Source organism: Muscardinus avellanarius (genome assembly GCF_963383645.1).
Source record: "Muscardinus avellanarius genome assembly, chromosome: 8".
Classification (NCBI taxonomy): domain Eukaryota; kingdom Metazoa; phylum Chordata; class Mammalia; order Rodentia; family Gliridae; genus Muscardinus; species Muscardinus avellanarius.
In genome coordinates this window covers 116,891,716-116,909,350 of record NC_137794.1, presented here as the reverse complement: position 1 = coordinate 116,909,350, position 17,635 = coordinate 116,891,716, and the positions used below count along the sequence as shown (strand labels likewise).

General features: G+C 45.8%; 1 protein-coding gene across 1 annotated transcript in view; it reads right to left on the bottom strand.

The window, feature by feature from the left end:
- Window positions 1-17,523, bottom strand: part of AFDN (afadin, adherens junction formation factor) — a gene marked incomplete at both ends in the record, with an annotated part of 117,438 nt that extends 99,915 nt beyond the window's left edge. Inside the window, one exon of the mRNA XM_080700040.1 lies at window positions 17,419-17,523. Coding sequence (XP_080556166.1) covers window positions 17,419-17,523 — 105 coding nt within the window. The remainder of the gene's footprint in view (window positions 1-17,418) is intronic.
- Window positions 17,524-17,635: the final 112 nt, after the last annotated feature.

Genomic DNA, 17,635 nt, shown 5'->3' with positions numbered 1-17,635 from the left:
TGGGAAGCAGCTCAGAGTGAGGTCCCAGGGAGCCACACCTGCAACTCTTAAGGAGAGACTCCGCCCAGGGGCGGAGTGGAGAAGAGAGCCGAATGAAACCCAAGCTCTCGGCTGAGCCCTGGAAGGGGGGCAGGCGGCCAGGGGGACCAGAGTCAGGACGGGCGACCCTACAGAGGCTCCAGAGCGGCTGGCTGCACAGAACACCAGTGGCTCTGACAGCGTCCGCCTGCAGGAGGCAAAGGCTGGCCTGCCCTGGATACAAAAGCAAGCACAAGAGTTCGGAATTTAACTTTTCAGCCGGGCGTGGTGAAGCACACTTGAAATCGCAGGACTTGGGAGGCAGAGACAGGAGGATCACAGGCTTGCAGGCAGCCTCAGCAACTTAGTATTGCCATCGGCAACTTAGGGAGACCCTGTCTCAAAAATAAGAATAAAAAATAGTGCACAGGGTGTAGCTCGGAGGTAGAATGCCCCTGGGTTCAATCCTCAGTGCCACAAAAATAAGTAATAAACAAAATTTAACTTTCATCTTTAAAATTAAACAATTTAAACTGACAGCAAAGCACAAATTTCACTACTCTTTTCTTTTACAAGTGACAGATTCATATCAAACAACCGAACTGGCAACACGATAATACAATTACTATCTTACCAATGTAGAATTGTTTGGCAGACTGTGTTAAACAATAATTTGTGTATACATCTCACGGTTTTAATTTTGACTTTTATAATTTGTAACTCCCCTGAAATTCCACTTACTACACTTCCAATATTCTGCTCCCACCCGAAGCACACAGGAGTCTGTAAGGCACACTAGGAACAAAATGCTGGGTTTTAGCGCTAAATGTCTTTTTTCGGTCTATTATTTTTCCTGTGATATTTGTAGAAACGGATATCCATAGATAGGTAAATAGAAAGACACAGATATATATGTGTATATTTTATATTACACACACACACACACACACACACACACACACATATAAAACAAATAAAAAGTGGCGGAGAAGTTTTAAGTGGTAGGACAACCTTACCTGGTACAACGTCTAGCAGGGTGGTCCCGCAAGATCACAGCGGCGCTGCCAGCCCCTGTTGCTTAGTAACCTCCCGCTGTAGTAAAGTCTCAGCACAAAGCATTATCCACGTGCTCTGTGTTGTGCTGATGTAAACAAACCCACTGAGCTGCCGCTCTATAAAATAGAGCACATACAATGAGGCACAATACGTAATATTGATAATGATAAGAAAGAGCTCTCTATATGCATTATACTATGCTTTTATTGTTACTCTACCTTCAATTTACAAAAATAAAATTTACTGTAAAGCCCACACGCTGGCAGCAGCCCCACTCCTGCTCGCTGCGGCTCGTGATTAGCTAACTTTCTCTTGTGCTTGATTTACTTTTGTTCATCATGGCCCTAGTAGCAACAGGCTATGCTGTACGCACGCGCGCACACACACACACACACACACACACACACACACACGACAGGTGTGTAATCAGCTACACCCTCTGGGTTTATGTAAGTACACTGTATGATAGTCACAGGAGAATGAAGCCAACTAATAAGGCATTTGTTTGGGGTTTTGTGTGTATGTGTGTGATACTGGGGAGGAAGAACCCAGGGGCATCCTACCTCCAAACTACACCCCAGCCCTATTTTTTTATTCTTTATTTTGAAACAGGATCTCACTAAGTTGCCGAGGGCCTAAGTGAAGCTGAGGCTGGCTGGGAACCGCAATCCTCCTGTCTCAGCCTCCCAAGTACTAGGATTGCAAACGTATGACATCACGCTCGGCTTGACACTTCTTAAAATGAGACCCTGTCATTAAGCACTATACAGCTATATTTACGATTATCAATAAAGCTAATTGTTAAAAAAGCTCATGGTTTATTTTTACCTTTAGAAGTTCATGCTCTGGCTCTGAGGAATACTTTAAGTGTATTCACTGTTGTGTGTGTGTGTGTGTGTGTGTGTGTGTGTGTGTGTGTTTATTCACTGTAGTGTGTGTGTATTTATTCACTGTAGTGTGTGTGCACATATACTACTGTAGTTCAGTTTGAGAAACTTCTCAATGTTGAACAGAATCATTAAAGTTAATTAATGTTTTTTGTAATACTGAAAATCAGAGATTTTTTTTAAAGCAAAAATCCCAAAGAGTCAACATTTGAACTCTGAGGAGCAGGCGTGTCTACACTCACGGCTCCTCTGATAAGCGGTTCAGCGGTGGAGTTTAACAGGGCTGAGCCTGATCTAAGGAAAAAGAAAGAAGACTGCTGAGCTCGGGGAGACATAGCACTTAGCAAACGCAAAAGAAAACGCTGTCAGATGTAACTCCAGGTAAGACATTGAAGGTTTTACAAAATATGTGCTCCCTCCGATGTTTTAGTCCATTTCAAATACCCAAAATACAGGGGAAAATGAACTGATAAAAATTCACTTAATGGCAACCATACCTTAAAATCAGAAAACCGAAATGCCCAACTAGGGGGAAAACAGTTTGTAAATATCAAGTAAGACATCAATGTTTTATTTTTAAAAAGCACTTTCACAAATTGCTAATAAAACAATATACAGAGAAGAAACCAGAGAGCCCCACAGAAAGCCCTCCAGAGGCAAGGGCACTTCTGGAAAGGTGCCCAGCCACGTGAGGCGCGTCCCTCCGCACCAAAGACACGCCAGGGTGCGGGCCACAAAGCCAGACTCCCAAGCCCACTGTGGGAGAGTCCAGCGCAGCAGGGCACGTCACATGAGCAGCCTAAGAGCTTGGGAGCCAACCAAAATGTTCACAGCTGTCCCAAATCCCACTTCCAGGGCTCTTTTTTTACAGAAGTACACAACATGAAGGTACATGTGCGGTGAGATTCATCACAGAATTACTGAAACTACATTCCGAAGAGGTTTCAAATGTTCCTAAATAGTTAAGAAAATGGTTAACACATCAACTATCCGGCAGTTATTAAAAAGTAAGAGAAAATTACACCTATACTTTTTATTATATGTGGAATAATTTCTTTAATATATAGCATGTTTCAGAAATATATCCCAATCTCAATTAAATATAAAATTCAAATACACACATTCACATTTGTAAGTATACAGAACAAACTGGAAAAGATAATTTCTAAAATCTCTTAAAAGTAGCTATTTCTGGACAGCTAGAACTGAAAGAGAAAAAGGAAACTTTCAAATTTATAGACTCCATTTAAAAATTATGAATTTTAATCCACATAAATCTTAGTAAATACGGCTCTACCTATCACCTGTCATAAAATTTGTCTTTAGCTTCCTTTTCAGAAAAATAGGCCAGTTACTACCCCCTCATAAGGTTGGCAATATTCAGTAGCTGCTACCACAAGGTTTTTCTCAAGTTGGTCAATTTTAACAGATTTGGCTGCAAAGTGGCAGCAGAATCCTACCACAAATCTGCGTGTCTGATGTCCCACCAATCACTAATCTGCAGCAAGCCACATGTATTTAGTAAGTTTGCTGTGCAGTGAGTTGCTCAAGCTCCTAAAGAAATCTAACAAACTTAACAGATTTCTAAAGCCTTTGCTTCAAATTTACCCTCTGTGCTTGCATAAGAGCATTCATTACTTCAGTTAGCTGTCACGTGCTCCGGGCACACCCCGACGTCTCGGGAACGTACAAGAGCGCAAGCGGGTGCAACCCCCACAGGTGCACGTCAGGGTACCTGGGCGCTGAGCCCCATCCTTACCCTCAGGGAAAAATGGCTCTTACACCTGTGTGTCTAACAGCGTGAGTAAGGCTGCCATGCCCTTCCCTGGTGGACATTTCCCCACAGACAAGGACCTACTCAAAGACCTTTTGGCAGTGGAGCCTGGGGCCGGGGGAGGCCTAAGAAAACGAATTGTATACATCGGGTGCAGAAGGGACTGGAAGCCAAGAGCCCATCCACGTGTACGATGAGGAGGACTTGTATTCTCTCTGTTAATCTGAGCCAGAGTGCTGGGGCTCTGCAGCAAAACTCAACTCCGAGGAGCTGCCCACATGCACAGGCTCCTCCTGGCTCCCCAGAAGTCAGCTCTCCTTCCTTCCTCTCTGATGCCACTACACACCCTCAATTCCTCTCCTCCAGCTGGCCACCAAAGCCAAACATGGTCTCAACTTCCTTGTGCTTCTGAGGCCATTATCAGTAGACAGTGGCAGGTGACCTCACTGGATACGGGTAAACACAATCCAGGCAGCATTTCCTAAGAAATACTCTCAACTGATGGCTAGCTGAAAACTCAAATGTACACACACACACACACACACACACACACACACACACACACACATAATCTCAATACTGAATTTTGACACAAGCAAACCATCATCTAGATTACTTGGTCCAAAAAACACTTAGACCAGATTCTGTGCTGACGGCGCTAATGTGAGGACACGGTGAAGTAAAAGTAAGTATCTGAAGGAGGAGAGATGGCGCAGGAGAGGAGAAAGCCCCAACCAGGGCAGACTCTCCACCAACCCACCTGCAGAGCGTCCATGACCAAGGTACACCAGGGAGTCACCAGCGGTGTGCACACAGGGTGTGCAGTCGGCTCGGCTGGTGGGCTGTCAGGATGCTGCGGCGCTTTCCTTCAAGTAAGCTGAGCTTAGTTTCAGGCCTCAATGCACAGGTTTCTATACAGTGCACTGCACTAAAAACTGTGTTCGTTTTATTGCTGTAGCTGTTGATCTCTGCCTGATTTGTGAGTTAACCTTTACCAAAGGAATGTGTTTGTGCATCGGAATAGACAGCACATGTGTGGGTCCTACCACTCTCAGTCTCAGGGGGTCCTCAGAACACTGGATAATGGCCTCAGAAACCATTTTGATTTGTAGGGATACCCTGGAATGGATCCCCTGCAGAGAAGGGGGAGGGCTGTACTGCACTTCCCACCTGGAAGCTTCCTCCAGAGCTACTCACCAAGCTTTACTGTTTCTTACACAAAGAAAAATCAAAGGTTCATCACCAGAAACGTGCATCTGTGGGATCTAAGAAGGTTCAGGGGGCCGCTCCTCAACCTGCTCCTGTGTCTGAACTTTACCCTTCTCATCTAGAAATGGCACATATTTGCTCAATAAATTAAGAAACGTACTAATAACCAATGAATTATCTCTAAAAGAGTGTGCTAAAATTCAATGCTACCCAGGAAAAACTGCTACTTAATATATAAATAAAATGTCATGAAATTAAAGTAGCTGAGCCTGCACTAGAGCAGAATCACAGGCTCCAAAGGAGACAGAACACGCAGGTTTTGTTTGCTGTTGATGCTAAACCAAGCAGGCAAGGCTGGGCACCACCCTGGAGGGGCACCACGGGGGTACAGGACGAGGGATGGCTGAGACACAGACGCCAGCACTCCCCGACACACAAAGCCTGCCACTCCTGCCAGAAACGGGTGTGAGCCTTGCCTCCTTTCTGGAAGCACAGCCATGGACACCAAGATTTCCTCATACCCCTCTCTGGCACTCAAATTCTGGCTGCCCTGCACAAGGCCGGTGGCACCTGGGCCTGCCAGCGGTGGGAAAATAAAACATGCCATGCACAGCCTAGCTACAAACCACAGGAGGTTCTAGCTCAGATTAAGATTATACAGGAGCCGGGCAGGTGGCACACACTCGTAATCCCAGTATTTGGGAGGCTGAGACAGATCACAAGTTCACGGCCAGCCTTAGCCACTTGGTGAGACCCCCCGCAAACTGGTGAGACCCTGTTTCAAAATAAGAGATAAAACAGGTCTGGGTATGTAGCTCAGAAGAAGAATGCCCCTGGGGTCCATCCCCAGGACCACAAAAGGAGGAGAGGGGCTTTAAACAGTCAAGATGAAAACCATACAATCATGAATCTGTACGAGATGTGCATCGTATGCATGTAGGTATATAAACTAAACGGGCAGGAAGATGTTCTATTATAGCAGCCTGTGGCTCTTCCTAAAAATCAAACTTTTCTATTTGTAAAGCAATTTCCTATAAAACATCCCAACACTGATTTCATTGCAGTGGCCTTAAGCTTGGGGATTTCACAAATTCTGTGCTAACAGAAGGCTACAGTTAGTCCATCCAGATTCAGATCATGGCTGCACGGCTTCCTAGCTGCATACCTTGAGCACACCACTTAAACTCCCTGTGCTCTCGGGAACTAGACAGAGGACCCAGCTCACAGGGCTGCTTTTACAACTCAGCGAGGTAAAGCGTGCAAAGCAGCTGCACCAACGCCAGCTGTGCGACACGCAGTCACTGATGGATGCTTTTATAATCATCATCAGAATAACCCAGGTCAGTTTAAAAACTGGACTCCTGATAGATACGTGGCTGGTTATGAAATAAGACTTAGTCCTAGCTAAAAATGCAAATAATTCACCAAATACAATATACACACACCTTTTTATTCCCAAAATAATATTAAATCATGAAAGAAATCCTGCAAAACAACAAAGAATGCCTTCAGGTGGCAGAACACTGGATAATTTGTTGTAATTATCTGTCGGTATTTTCCAAATATTCTAAAATATGCTACTTTAAAATAGAAAAAAACAAAATTTTAAAGACACATAATCTAAGCTGGGCACCATGGAATGCGCCTGTAATCCCAGTGCTTAGGAGGCTGAGAAAGAAGAGCAAGTTGGAGCCTCGTCTGTAGACCCTCAGCCACCTGGCGAGAGCCTCCGCTTCGAAGGGCGAGGGGCAAAGCTCCGAGGGAGGATGCCCAGGATCAACTCCCAGTACCACAGACCGACCGTAATCTCACTACAGCGAAGGAAATCTGCTCTTTTAATGTCCAGCACATTTTCAAAGAATATACTTTAAAAAGCAACTATAACAAATATTTTTGGTGCTTTCTGGTTTACTAGTCTTAATTTCACTGCCCACAAATAACTGCCAAAATAATACTTCATGAAAGTAATAAAAATATTTTTTTTAAATTGAAATCAGCAAGTGTGGCAGAAAAATAACACATGAACTCAGCAAGGTCACCTTCAACAAACTTGCATTAAAACACATTTTTAAACATTCAAGGCCTTGAAGTGCAGTAGAATCACTGTCCATGGTGCTCCTGGCAGACTCCTCCAGAGTAATCAAGAGCTCAGCTCGTTTACAAAGGAATCATTACAAACTTATATCCTAAGCCACTGAGCGTCCTTTCCTGTGTTTTACTATCCTGATAAAGTAAGACAATACGTCATCCGGGGCGTGGTGGCACACATTTGTAAACCCAGTACTTGGGAGGCTGACACAAGAGGACTGCAGGTTCGTGGCCAGCGTCGGCTACTTAGTGAGGCCCTTTTTCAAAACAAAGAATAAAAACAGGTATGAGAGTGTAGCTTGGAGGTGGAGTGTCCCTAGGTTCAATCTGCATACTACAAAAACACAAAATCTTTCTACCAATACACGTTTCACTAAATACTTAAAAACAGCGTAGCATCAAAATATTTAGTAACGTTATCTATTATAATAAATAAAATGCTCAATTGAATATTCAAACTTTCACCCAGCCATGAGTTAACAACTTAATTTGTTACAAAACAAGTTGCCACTGAGTAGAAATGAATTATCCTAGGATGAATTATCCTAGACACTGCTGACCTTAAATATTAGCCCACATATTATTTTGAAGTTAAAATTCCAAATGCGCATAATGGGTTTAGAATAAAAATATCTCCTGGGCTTGTCTATCTCTTAAGACATAAGATGGGCAAATAAATAACTAAAAACAAAAGGAACAAAAGTCCTTACGTAGCCAAGGACTGGCATCATTCCGAGTCTATTTGGGGGTGCCAGAACATACTCCCACATTAAACAAGGTAAGTTACCACTGTACTTAGACGGAGTAGATCAGCCACCACTGCGCTCTGGAACAGATCTATGAGTAGCATTAGAAAACTATGGCTGGTAGTGGCCGAGGACACACACTGAGACACTGAAGAGTAATGAAACTGAATAGTCATCACTTTAGGTAGTGTGCAGCCAGCATTCTTAAAAACAAAACATAAATGCAGCCAGGCGTGGTGGCGCACGCTTGCAATCCCAGCACTTGAGAAGCTGAGACAGGAGGAGCACACGGTTTAGAAGCCAGCCTCAGATACTTAGTGAGGCTCTTAGCAACTCAGTGAGACCCTGTTTCCAAAGTATAAAATAGGTCTGGGAAGCAGGGCGTGGTGGCGCACACTTGTAATTCCCGCGCTTGGGAGGCGGAGACAGGAGAATCGCGCAGGTTCGAAGCCAGCCGCACTGGCTTAAGAAACCCTGTTTCCAAATAAAAATATAAAATAGGTCTGGGAGTGTAGCCCAGAGGTAGAAGGGCTTCCAGGAACCCCAGTGCCACCAAAAAAAAATAATAATAATAGGTCTGGGAGTATAGCTTGGAGGTAGAAAAGCCCCTGGGTTCCACCCTCAGTACCACAAAATATATATATATATATATATATATATATATATATATATATATATGTATATATATATATATGTGCATTTTAGCACTAAAATATTTACAAGTATAAAATAAACAAATAGATAATGCATAAAATAAATGTTAAATTTATTTTTCATAAGCCCTGCATTCACGCTTTGAAAATTAAATTATAATGCCGGGTGTGGTGGCACATGCTTGTAATCTCCGCACTAGAGAGGCGGAGGCAAGAGGATTGTGCAGGTTCAAAGCCAGCCTTGCTGGCTTAAGAGACCCTATTTCCAAATTTTAAAAATATATTTTAAAAATGGCTCTGGGAGTATAACCCGGAGGTAGAAGGGTTTCCCAGAACCCCAGTACCACACACAAAAAAAAATTAAGTTATATATCAACTTGTTATAGTCCTACCCCAAAATACTATAAAGATGTAATATTACAGGATATTATATTAGAATATTATCTTTTTGGAGCCAAGTGTGGTGGTGCAGTTTGTAATCCTTGTACTTGGGAGGCTGAGACCTGAGGATCGCGGTTCGCGGACAGCCTCAGCTACTTAGTGAGGCCCTCTGCAACTCAGTGAGACTTGTTTCAAAATAAAGAATAAAAAACAGGACTGGGGGTGTAGCTCAGAGATAGAATGCCACTGGGTCCCATCCCCAGTACTACAAAAAAAAAAAAAAAAAAGAACATTATATTTTTTAAAAATCTGCCCAAACCAAAATCTTTAAACCAATCAGTATATATCCTAGGAGAGCAGCTGACAAACTATAACCCCAAGCCCATGGGGTCTCCTTTCAGGTCATCTGTAAGGAGAACACTATTTTCCTAACAATACCCACAGTATTAGCTTTTTCAATGTGTATTCACCATGACAGTCAAAAGCAATGTGCAAAGCTAGGCACGCAACTGGGTGTGGTGGCCCACGCTTGTAACCCCAGCAGTCGGGAGGCTGAGACAGGAGGATTGGTTTGCGGACAGCCTCAGCTACTCAGGGAGGCTCTTCGCAAGTCAGTGAGACCCTGTTTCAAAGTAAAGAATGAAAAAAGATGGGCTAGGGATAAGCTTGGAGGTGGAATGCCCCTGGGTGCCATCCCCAGACCCACACACACACAAGAAAAAAAACCACACAGGGTGGGAAACGTGTTCCTCACTGCTACGCGCTGCTCCAGACTCTCCTAAAGGATACTTTCACTGGGGAATGTCTTTGATGACACAGAGAAAGACTGATTCACAGGACCTTGATCTGAGCACATTTGTTGCAGAGCCCACCTCTGCTGCACACCCAAGTGTGAGGGTGCTTCCAGAAAAGGACTCATGTGCCCGCCTACCATTTTCTTCCCCAACATCACTGTTCTCCATAGAATAACAAACCATGAACTTGAGAGCCGGATACTCAGACTTCTTGAAACTGAGTAAGGCCAGCTTTTTCCTTCAAGTGCTGCCTATGACAATGCCACCAGTCATAAAATCTGAGCTTTTAAATGAAAATAAAGTTTTTCGAAAACTTGTATCCCACACTGTTGAGCAAAGCATTTCCCTATACTGTAAGATTTTCCTGATGATCAGTGGTGATATTAGTGTTATCACTGATGTTGGAAGAAAGCCTGCCGACATCTAAAGCCCTGCAGCCAGTGAATCCATGGTTTTCAAATGACGGGTACGCGGTAGAGCAAGACCATGCCCAAGTAAAGCATCCTGTCACAGTGCAACACAGACGAACGGCTTGGGCTTGGAGGAACACACAGTCTTGAAAAGGGTCTTTCCAAAGAGCCGAGCCAGACCAGAAACGGCGGCCTACGGCATTCTTACTATGATTACTACCAAGAACTCTTAAACAGTCTTTGCAAACAAAATAATTCACGTAAAATATAACCTAGAAACTCATTTAAAAGCTGGTGTAATCGAGGCATGGTGGTGCACACCTGTAATCCCAGTACTTGGGAGATTGAGACAGGAGGACCAGTTTTGAGGCCAGCCTCCACAATTTAGCAAAACCTCAGCAAGACCTCATTTCAAAATAAAATTTAAAACAATTTAAAGAAGTAGGGGTATAGCTTGGAGGTAGAATGCTTCTGGGTTCAACATCCAATACCAGAAAAAAACAAAAGCTGGTATAACAGCACGCCAGTGGTGGTGCACGCTTGTAATCCCCGCATTTGGGAGGCTGAGCCAGGAGGATCGCAGTTCACGGGCAGCCTCAGCTACTCAGTGAGGCCCTTTGCAACTCAGTGAGACCCTGTTTTAAAAATAAAGAATGAAAAATAAGGCTAGGGGTGTAACTCAGAGGTAGAATGCCCCTGGCTTCCATCCCCAGTATTGCAAAAAAAAAAAAAAAAAATGTTCTTCACAACTTAGGTACTATCATGCTAGATTTTACAAGCATTGTCCTAGGAGTCGGGAGCACTCAAAATTTATTCAGAAGATATAAATATCCACTAAAAACCATATTTAAAAGTCCCAATCTATGAATTTTATACTAGGCTCAGTAAAAGAAGTCATGAGATTTAAAAAGATTTTGCATATGTGATGGTGTCCAACAGTAATCACATGTTATTCCTCTTTCATTTTCTCTACTGAACACACAGAATGAGAGTCAAAGCCAGAAGGACAAACACTGACAGGCAAGAACAGCAGGAAACAGCGCTGCCTCACAGAGCTCCCTCCACTCTGCTCTGCCAAGGGAGAGCGCTGCAGGGCGGGCAGGGCCAGCCAAGAGGACGCGAGGTCAGGCCCACTCCCCTCAACACCCGAAACCCCGCAACAGGGGACCGCTGGCCACCGCTGGAATGAAACAGCGCAAGTGGCGCCCTCCTGACAATGAGACGTCCCTGACAGCTCAAGGGCGCCCTGTGACAGGTTGTCCTGAAGATCAGCCGCTCTCAGGAGGCCAGGCTCAGCTCAGTGTGGAAGTGGCCTGAACGCTGCTTCAAGGAAGAACAGGCAGAGCTGGTCTCAACTGGAATAGGCCCTTCCTGTCTCATTCCACCTTACCAAAAAGGAAGTCCGTTTTAAAATCACAAAGGAAATGTTTGAAAATTCTGTGAAAATGGTCTGGTCCTTTCTGCCTAGGTCAATCAGGCAGGAGCAAACTTTCAGAAGCTCAAAAGTGCAGAAACAAAAAAACAGCTCCACCACGTCCATCCTGCTGGCGCCTCGGGCTGATGGGGATAATCCCAGTTTACACCTTTTGCCCTGGTACACAGTGCACATCGCCCGCCTCAGTCAGTGTTCCAAATGGTCAGTGACGCTTATACACAAGGCATGCGAGGCACAAACTAAAAACATAACACTCATTAAACACAACGAAGGTTCACAGTTATTTTCTGTAGGTCATACAATTATCTTTGATATTACATGTTCACCAGTAAAAGTACAGAAATTGTGGCTATTTTCCAGGCATAGTAAACTTCAATTTCAGTTCCTCTCAACAATTCAACTCCTCACACACTTCTGTAAATGTGCGTGTACAGAGTCCATGCTCTGCGACTTCTCAGTCAACTCACATTCAGAATACATTCTCCCGCTTTCTGTATGAGCTGCCTCTTCCCCGTAAGTATAGTCACTCTCTAAATTATAATGCGGCTTTGATCAATTATATATGCCAAGATAAGTGAAACATTATGTTTTCATTCTTGCTAGAAGAAAAGCTAAGCCAGCCAACCTGAGATGGGCAAAAGCATTCTCTGCCATCTCTCAGCCAGGGTTACCTGTGTGACTCCAGACTCCCTAGGGTCAGAGTGTTGGGATTTGGGCTTTTCCAGATTGTGCTTTATCTGCACATATGGAACGAGACCTCCTGGGCAGGACCTGAGTGAAAGCATGAGGTTCAACTGTGCACGCACACCTCTACACAGACTACCGGCCAGCGTGTGTCACCTGATTGTGCCTGGACTTTGCTGCCACTTGTCATGAAGTCAGGTGGGATTTTCCACTTGTAGCATCATGTTGGCCTTGAAAATGTTTCGAATTTTAGAGCATTTTGGACTCTGCATTTTCAGACTGGGGTACTGAACCCATACTAGGAAATGTTATGAGAGACCTTATGCTCATGAAAAGAAAGGTACACTGGCCCACAACTATACTCCTAGGACTCAGGAGGCTGAGGCAGGAGAATGCCAAACTGGAGGTCAACCTGGGCAACTTAACCCGTCTCAAAATGTAAAGGGCTAGGGATGCAGTGCAGCTAGCGCTGGCCCAGCATGCGTGAGTCCCGGCCTCAATCGGCAGCACTCACCTACCCTGCATGCTGGTGCTGGCCAACAGGGGCACACCAGAACCGAGGACAGGACCCTGGGGCGCGGCACCCGGCTCAGCGTCAAGCTCACCAGTGCGGGGCAAACACCTTCCATCCCTCCCCACATCCGAAAGGCGCGTGAGCACAAGGTGCCTGGGATCAGCCAGGAAACTAACAGATCGCAACGCTCGGCCAATGTGAAAATAACTTTCAATTAAAGAGTCAGTTCTATTCCACAAGGCCTACTTCTATTGCACTTTATTTAAAGAGAGACGTTTATATGGAAATAACTGCTACTTATTAGCATTTCTCCAACATTTTAACAAAGTTCAAATCTGTAAAGTGTTTATAAACAAATCAACCTGTTACCACAATAACACTCACACCTTGTAAGAATGCTATCTGCACTACAGTTGCTCTGTCAGATCCTCAGTGACACAGTCACCAACCTTCTTAAGCTTCCCCCCCATTGGTACCCGGTATCATGCCCATACTTTTCAACACAAAACACTGCGTACACTGATACTGTACTACCGTCAATAAACCAAAATTTAATCGCAACCAAACTGTAGGAAAGTCTTTAGCTATAATACTTACCCCCCATTAGGTCAGCAAATAACATAAAATTATTTTTCACTGGCAAGACGAATAGCAACTGAAACAGGTCCATACGCAGTTTCAACTTAAAGGCATCTAAATAATGTTAGACAAGGGCTGTACCTTAGACCCTCAAGCACACACCCTCACGACATAAAACTTCCCAGTTATTACAGGAAATAAAGATCTAAAAGGCTATGACCACGACTGAGGCTCAACTTCTCCAAGAGTAAAGAGAAGCAAGCAGCCAAGCAGAGATGCTTCTGAACAGTAAACACAGGTTGATGGCAACCCCACGGCCCATCAGACTTCAGCTACCAGAAAAAAGGTCTTCAGCAGGGTCAGTGCTTAAAAGTACAGCTGTGTTTTCAAGACAGCTTCCAATGTGGTTAGACGGTGTGATAACAGAGTGACCACCTAAACGCCAGACTGGACTACAGAATTAGCTTTAATAAGTTATGCAATCATTACCTCTCCACCTGAAGACTTCCCATTCCACCTCTGCTAACAAACCTTTAGCCACATCTCTGGGTAAACGTGGATCATCACATTACTTCTCAAAACTAATCAAGATGTTAAAAATAAAACATTCAATTGCAATAAAGCATATGTTGGTACCCACAAATTCTGAGGGTTTTTTTTCCATCTGAGGAGTCACTGGCTAACAAGCACTTTGCCATCATAAATCATGAGGACCCAAGAGATCCAAAGCCTTAACATTAAAAGTGAGGAAAGGAGCCGGGCGTGGTGGGCACGCTGTCATCCCCGCGCTTGGGAGGCGGAGACAGGAGGAGCGCGCAGGTTCGAAGTCAGCCGCGCTGGCTTAAGAGACCCTGTTTCCAAATAAAAAAATATAAAAATAGGTCTGGGAGTGTAGCCCGGAGGTAGACGGGTTTCCAGGAACCCCAGTACCACCAAAAAACAAACAAAAAAAATGAGGAGAGGACTAAAGAGTCTGTACAGGACGCAAGGCATTCGTTTAGATAATATCAATCTCCTGGTGACTAAGTGCTCACGCTCAGTTCACATTAGGAATGCTTATTTTACAAACTGAAAGAATCTAGGATTCAAGTGAAGGGGAGGTTCAAGAACACTCAACAACTTGCTTATTCTTTGGAAGCCCTCCTTCTACACAAATGTGAACATGAAGAAAAGAGTGGCATGACTTTAAAACATTTTAATTTCCTTAAAAAACAAATGGAAACTGTATACACCGGCACCTGCCTATAATCCCAGTACTGGGGAGGAGGAGCGCAGGTTGGAGGCTAGCCTCAGCAATGCAGTAAGACCCAAGACCCTCACTAATTTAGTGAGCCCTCTTTCAATACAAAGCATAAAAAGGGCTGGCGGTGTAGTTCAGAGGTAGAATGGCCTTGGATTCAATCTCCAGTACCAAAAGAAGTAAACACAATCTGAAGGACCAAGTTTATTATCTTCCTAAACATGAAAACCATAGAATTATCAGTGGTTATCCAAGCTGCCTGAAATCACCAATCCAGATGGTTACTGCACTTATATCCCTCTACCAAGAAAAACAAAACAGAAAACATTTTTTAAAAACCCATGTAAATAATTTCTACAAGTCAACCTCTGCAGTGAGTCTGTCCAACATTTATTAAACGTTTAGTAAAGGCTCGTCTGTCATCTGTGTCTTGCAGAAAACTAAGAAATCTGATTTGTAATGGCCATATTGAGTAACAATGATCATTAGATGGTAAAAAAAAAAAAAAAAAAAAAAATTACATAGCCAGGCGTGGTGGCACATGCTTGGAATCCCAGCATTTGGGAGGCTGAAACAGGAGGATCCGGTTCGCAGACAGCCTCCGCTACTATTTAGTGAGGCCCTTTGCAACTCAGTGAGACCCTGTTTCAACATAAAGACTAAAAAATAGGGCTGGGGGTATAGCTTGGAAGTAGAATGCTTCTGGGTTCCATCCCCACTACCACAAAAAAAAAAATTCATAATATGTTTGGATAAAGCAGATTGATACTACTGTCCTTGAAATACTGGCTTAGAGAATTATTAAGTTTACCTATATCTTAATAAAAGGTACAGAATGTTAAAGGAAAGCTTAATTTCTAAGACACAATAAACTTAACAGCATACAACGGTCCATAGAACAAAATGGAAGGTGTGAGCTAGCCACTACATAATGATGAAACAAATAACATACAGACATTTTTAAACAATTCATCGTGTGAAGCTTTCAAGTACAATTCTAAAGAATCACTTCTAAAAACAGAAATGCTCAGAAATGAGTGGGGAGGAAAACCTGGTATGAAACATATAACCAAGTCCTTCCATTTTTGCTCCATACACATATCAACAGAATAATCACCTACAGAATAATTGAAAAAAGTAGATTTCCAAATGACAGGACAGTTTTACTTAAATAACTATTCATATCTCTAGGAAAACAGAGAATGAGTATCAACTGAATGATCTGAGGCAGAATTCATCAAATCGATGATGTCTCTGATTTGAAATTTTTCAAAAATGCCAATTCAACTTAAAAGACCAAATAAGTTGAATTCCCTAATACTAACCTGAAAAGGGCTAGTGTTCTCTGCTAGACTCGAAATATCTCTCAAAACATCAATATTAAAATAGATTCATTCAAAAAATGACTGTGTACCAATATAATATTTTACATCTAAATTTTATCCTGAAATAAAAATGAACTATTCTGAAGGACAACATAACTCTTGAAACTATTTACATAGCGCCTTTCAAGACATCCTAGTAAGTGTATGAATGAACGCTTAACTACGCAGCCTATCTGTGTACCAGAATCTAACTCATAAGATCATTCCAGAAGATGGGTTGTGAAACAGGAATAACTTATCAGTGTTCAAACTGACAGCCTGGACCTAACAACGGATATCACCACTGAGTAAGGAGTAAGCCCAAGGGTGTAAAGTGCAGTCACAGGTAAGCTGCAGACAGAGGGAATGAGAAGCCTTCCCATTCCAGCAAAACCAAGGCGTCAAAAGTAAGTCACATCATACTCACAGGCTCAGTGATAAAGGGCATTACACTTCATTAGAATGCTCAAATCACCAAATGCGTTTGGGTGTCCAAGAGCTGGTATTTTAGCAGGTACTGTTAACTTTAAATCACTTATTATCACAAACCAAACACAGATGCCATTAAAATAATTTCCTGAACGGGCACCAATCCTGGATAAGAGTGGGATGGTGCATGGAGACCTGAGCGAGCACTGGCGGGGAGGGGCCGGGGTCTCCCAGGCATCTCCCGCCCCGATGGAAGGGGCCTCAGACACTTCTTGCAAAACCACGCACACCTCGCAGCTCTATTATGAACAGCTGGCGCCGCAGCAGGCCCGGGTGCTGCCCGGCCTCGGACGCGGGCCGCTCCCGCAGTGGGCACCCCAGTGCAGACCCGGGCAGGCCGCGCCGGTCACGTGGTCTCCGAGTGACCGCGCTCCGTCCCCGACATTCGGAAGACGCCATCAGAAAAAGGGCTGGCTGCGGCCAGGACCGAATGCCCGCTCCGCGCCCCCTCTGGCCTGCGCGGGGGCGGCGGGAGGCCGGGGCACGTGGGGCGGCCAGGGGGGGCCCGGGCACAGGTGGGCGCCCGGGGGCTACCTGGGGCACCGGTGGGCGGCCGGGTGGGGTCTCGGGACACCGGTGTGAGGCTGGGCCGGCCAGGTGGGGCCCCGGGGGCGGCCACCTGGGACACCGGTGGGAGGCTGGGCCGGCCAGGTGGGGTCCCAGGGCACAGGTGGGCGGCCGGGTGGGGTCCCAGGGCACATGGGGGCGGCCAGGGCGGCCCGGGCACAGGTGGGCGGCCACAGGGCTACCAGGGGCACCGGTGGGCGGCCGGGCGGGGTCTCGGGACACCGGTGGGCGGCGAGGCGGGCCCTGGGCACAGGTGGGCGGCCGGGTGTGGCCAGGTGGGGTCTCGGGGCACATGGGGGCGGTCAGGTGGGGTCCCGGGCACAGGTGGGCGGCCGGAGGAGGCTCAGGTGAGAGGCCAGGTGGGCCGGGAGGGGGCCGCGGCGCTGGGGACCAGGGGGCCGGGGTCGGGGGCGCGCGGGGTCGGGGGCGCGCGGGGCCGGGGGCGCGCGGGGCCGGGGGCGCGCGGGGGCCGGGGGCGCGCGGGGGCCGGGGCCGGGGCCGGGGCGCGCCCCCGCCCGGCGGCCGCTCACCTCGGTCGGCTGGCTGATCTCGAACAGGTCCAGCCGGTTGGCGTTCCAGTGGTGGATGATGTCGGCCAGCTTCCGCCGCTCCTCGTCGCGGCCGCCCGCCGACATGGTGGCCGCCGCTGCTGCCCGGCGCCGGCCGCCCGCGCCTCCCGCCCGGGCCCGGTCCGGCCGCCTCCGCCCGCGCCTCCGCCGGCCGGTGCCCCGCGCCGCCCGCCCCGCC